At 44.2% G+C, this 1,455-nt stretch overlaps 1 protein-coding gene across 1 annotated transcript in view; it reads right to left on the bottom strand.

Annotated features, from left to right (window-relative positions):
* Nucleotides 1-1,455, bottom strand: part of LOC111658279 (butyrophilin subfamily 2 member A2-like) — a 2,890-nt gene that overhangs the window by 795 nt on the left and 640 nt on the right. Inside the window, exons 2-3 of the mRNA XM_023410744.2 lie at nt 595-930; nt 360-414 (exon numbers count right to left, since the gene is read on the bottom strand). Coding sequence (XP_023266512.1) covers nt 360-414; nt 595-930 — 391 coding nt within the window. The remainder of the gene's footprint in view (nt 1-359; nt 415-594; nt 931-1,455) is intronic.

Raw genomic sequence — 1,455 nt, 5'->3', positions numbered from 1 at the left:
CCTCCCAGGTAGAGTCCTGCTCCAGGTGTGGACAGGTTCACTTGTTGTCATGGGAACAGAATGTCTCTGTATGCGTCTCTTCATTTCCACCAGTGGATCAGTCACAGAGCAGAAGCTTCTCTCTGATGGAGTTTGTTCATCTGAACTTTATGTCTCTGTTTCCTTCAGACTCTGATTCTTTTCTTCTTCATGGATCAGAGAGAAACAGGAAACAGGAAACAGATCTGAGACTCTTCAGACCTGCTGAGAAACAGCTGCTCTATCAGCAGGTTCATATGAAGGCTGCTCTGTGTCGTCTACGTTTCCTATAGATCATCAAACCAACAACAACAACAACAACAAGTGACAGACTGACTAACAGTCCAACACGTCCTCTGCTGTTTCCCTCCTTGTCTCCTCTCTTCTCTGTGATACCTGCAGAGAGAAGGAGGTGTGAGGTATCAGCTGTCAGGTAGGTGATGAGACAGACATTATCTACTGAACTTTGATCACATGACTAAGACCAGCTGTTCTACAAAGTCTCATCAACAACATCTGGACTGTGATGGTTCACTCTCACATCAACATCCAGGAAGCAGCTGCACCAGAACTCACCTGCATCTGTAACTGTCAGGGTGATGTTACTGATGACCTGAGGACGACTTCCGTTTTTTCCAACTTGACACTCGTATCTTCCAGCGTCGTTGATGGTGACGTTCTTCAGAATCACAGAGGCGTCTCCGTCCTTCACCTGTGGATCTGTCAGCTCCACTCGACCATGATATGATGGAAGCTGGTATTCTTCATAAATCCGATTGTCTCTGTAGAAGAAGATGTAATCCTTTGACTTCAGGTCGGTTCTGTTCCACTTTATCAGTATGATTTCAGCATCTCTGGGACCTCGACATGGAAGAGTGACGTTTTCTCCAGGTTTCACCTTCGTCTCTTCACCTGAATCACAAGAAAAAGTCCAGAGAGAAACAGGAAGCAAAAGTCAGACCCAGTTCTTTATCAAATACTTTTATTTTGAAGGTTCACCACAGAACCTCCACGATCTGAGCTAACTGGTGATGATGATGATGATGATGAAGAAACTGTAAAAACATGAACTCCAGATGTGCTGCAAAGATCTGAGCTGCAGTTGATCTGTTTACACACATTTGTAGTCACATGACCTGATGAGATCAGAGATCAGCTGTGGGACCCAAACACCTCTGTAGTTTCACATGAGGAAAACAGAGACACCTGGGGACAAAGGTTTTCATTGGCTTGTTCTCTTGTAACTGTCGGGGACACGTTTATTTTGTATGTTTTATATGATTTAATGAGAAATTCGTCGTTAAGAAGATGCAATAAACAGGATGTTAAAATGGAAACATGGATAAACAGCAGTTTAAAAGAAGGACTGGGTTTGAATCAAGCCGTTTCCTGCAGGTGATCATCTCCCTCCCAGCTCTCCTGTCTCTCTCTCACTGC

This window comes from Seriola lalandi, unplaced genomic scaffold, assembly GCF_002814215.2.
Source record: "Seriola lalandi dorsalis isolate HSWRI2012SDOR001 ecotype SW California unplaced genomic scaffold, Sedor1 jcf7180002054433, whole genome shotgun sequence".
In the NCBI taxonomy this organism is placed as follows: domain Eukaryota; kingdom Metazoa; phylum Chordata; class Actinopteri; order Carangiformes; family Carangidae; genus Seriola; species Seriola lalandi.
This window is presented reverse-complemented; position numbering and strand designations above follow the sequence as displayed.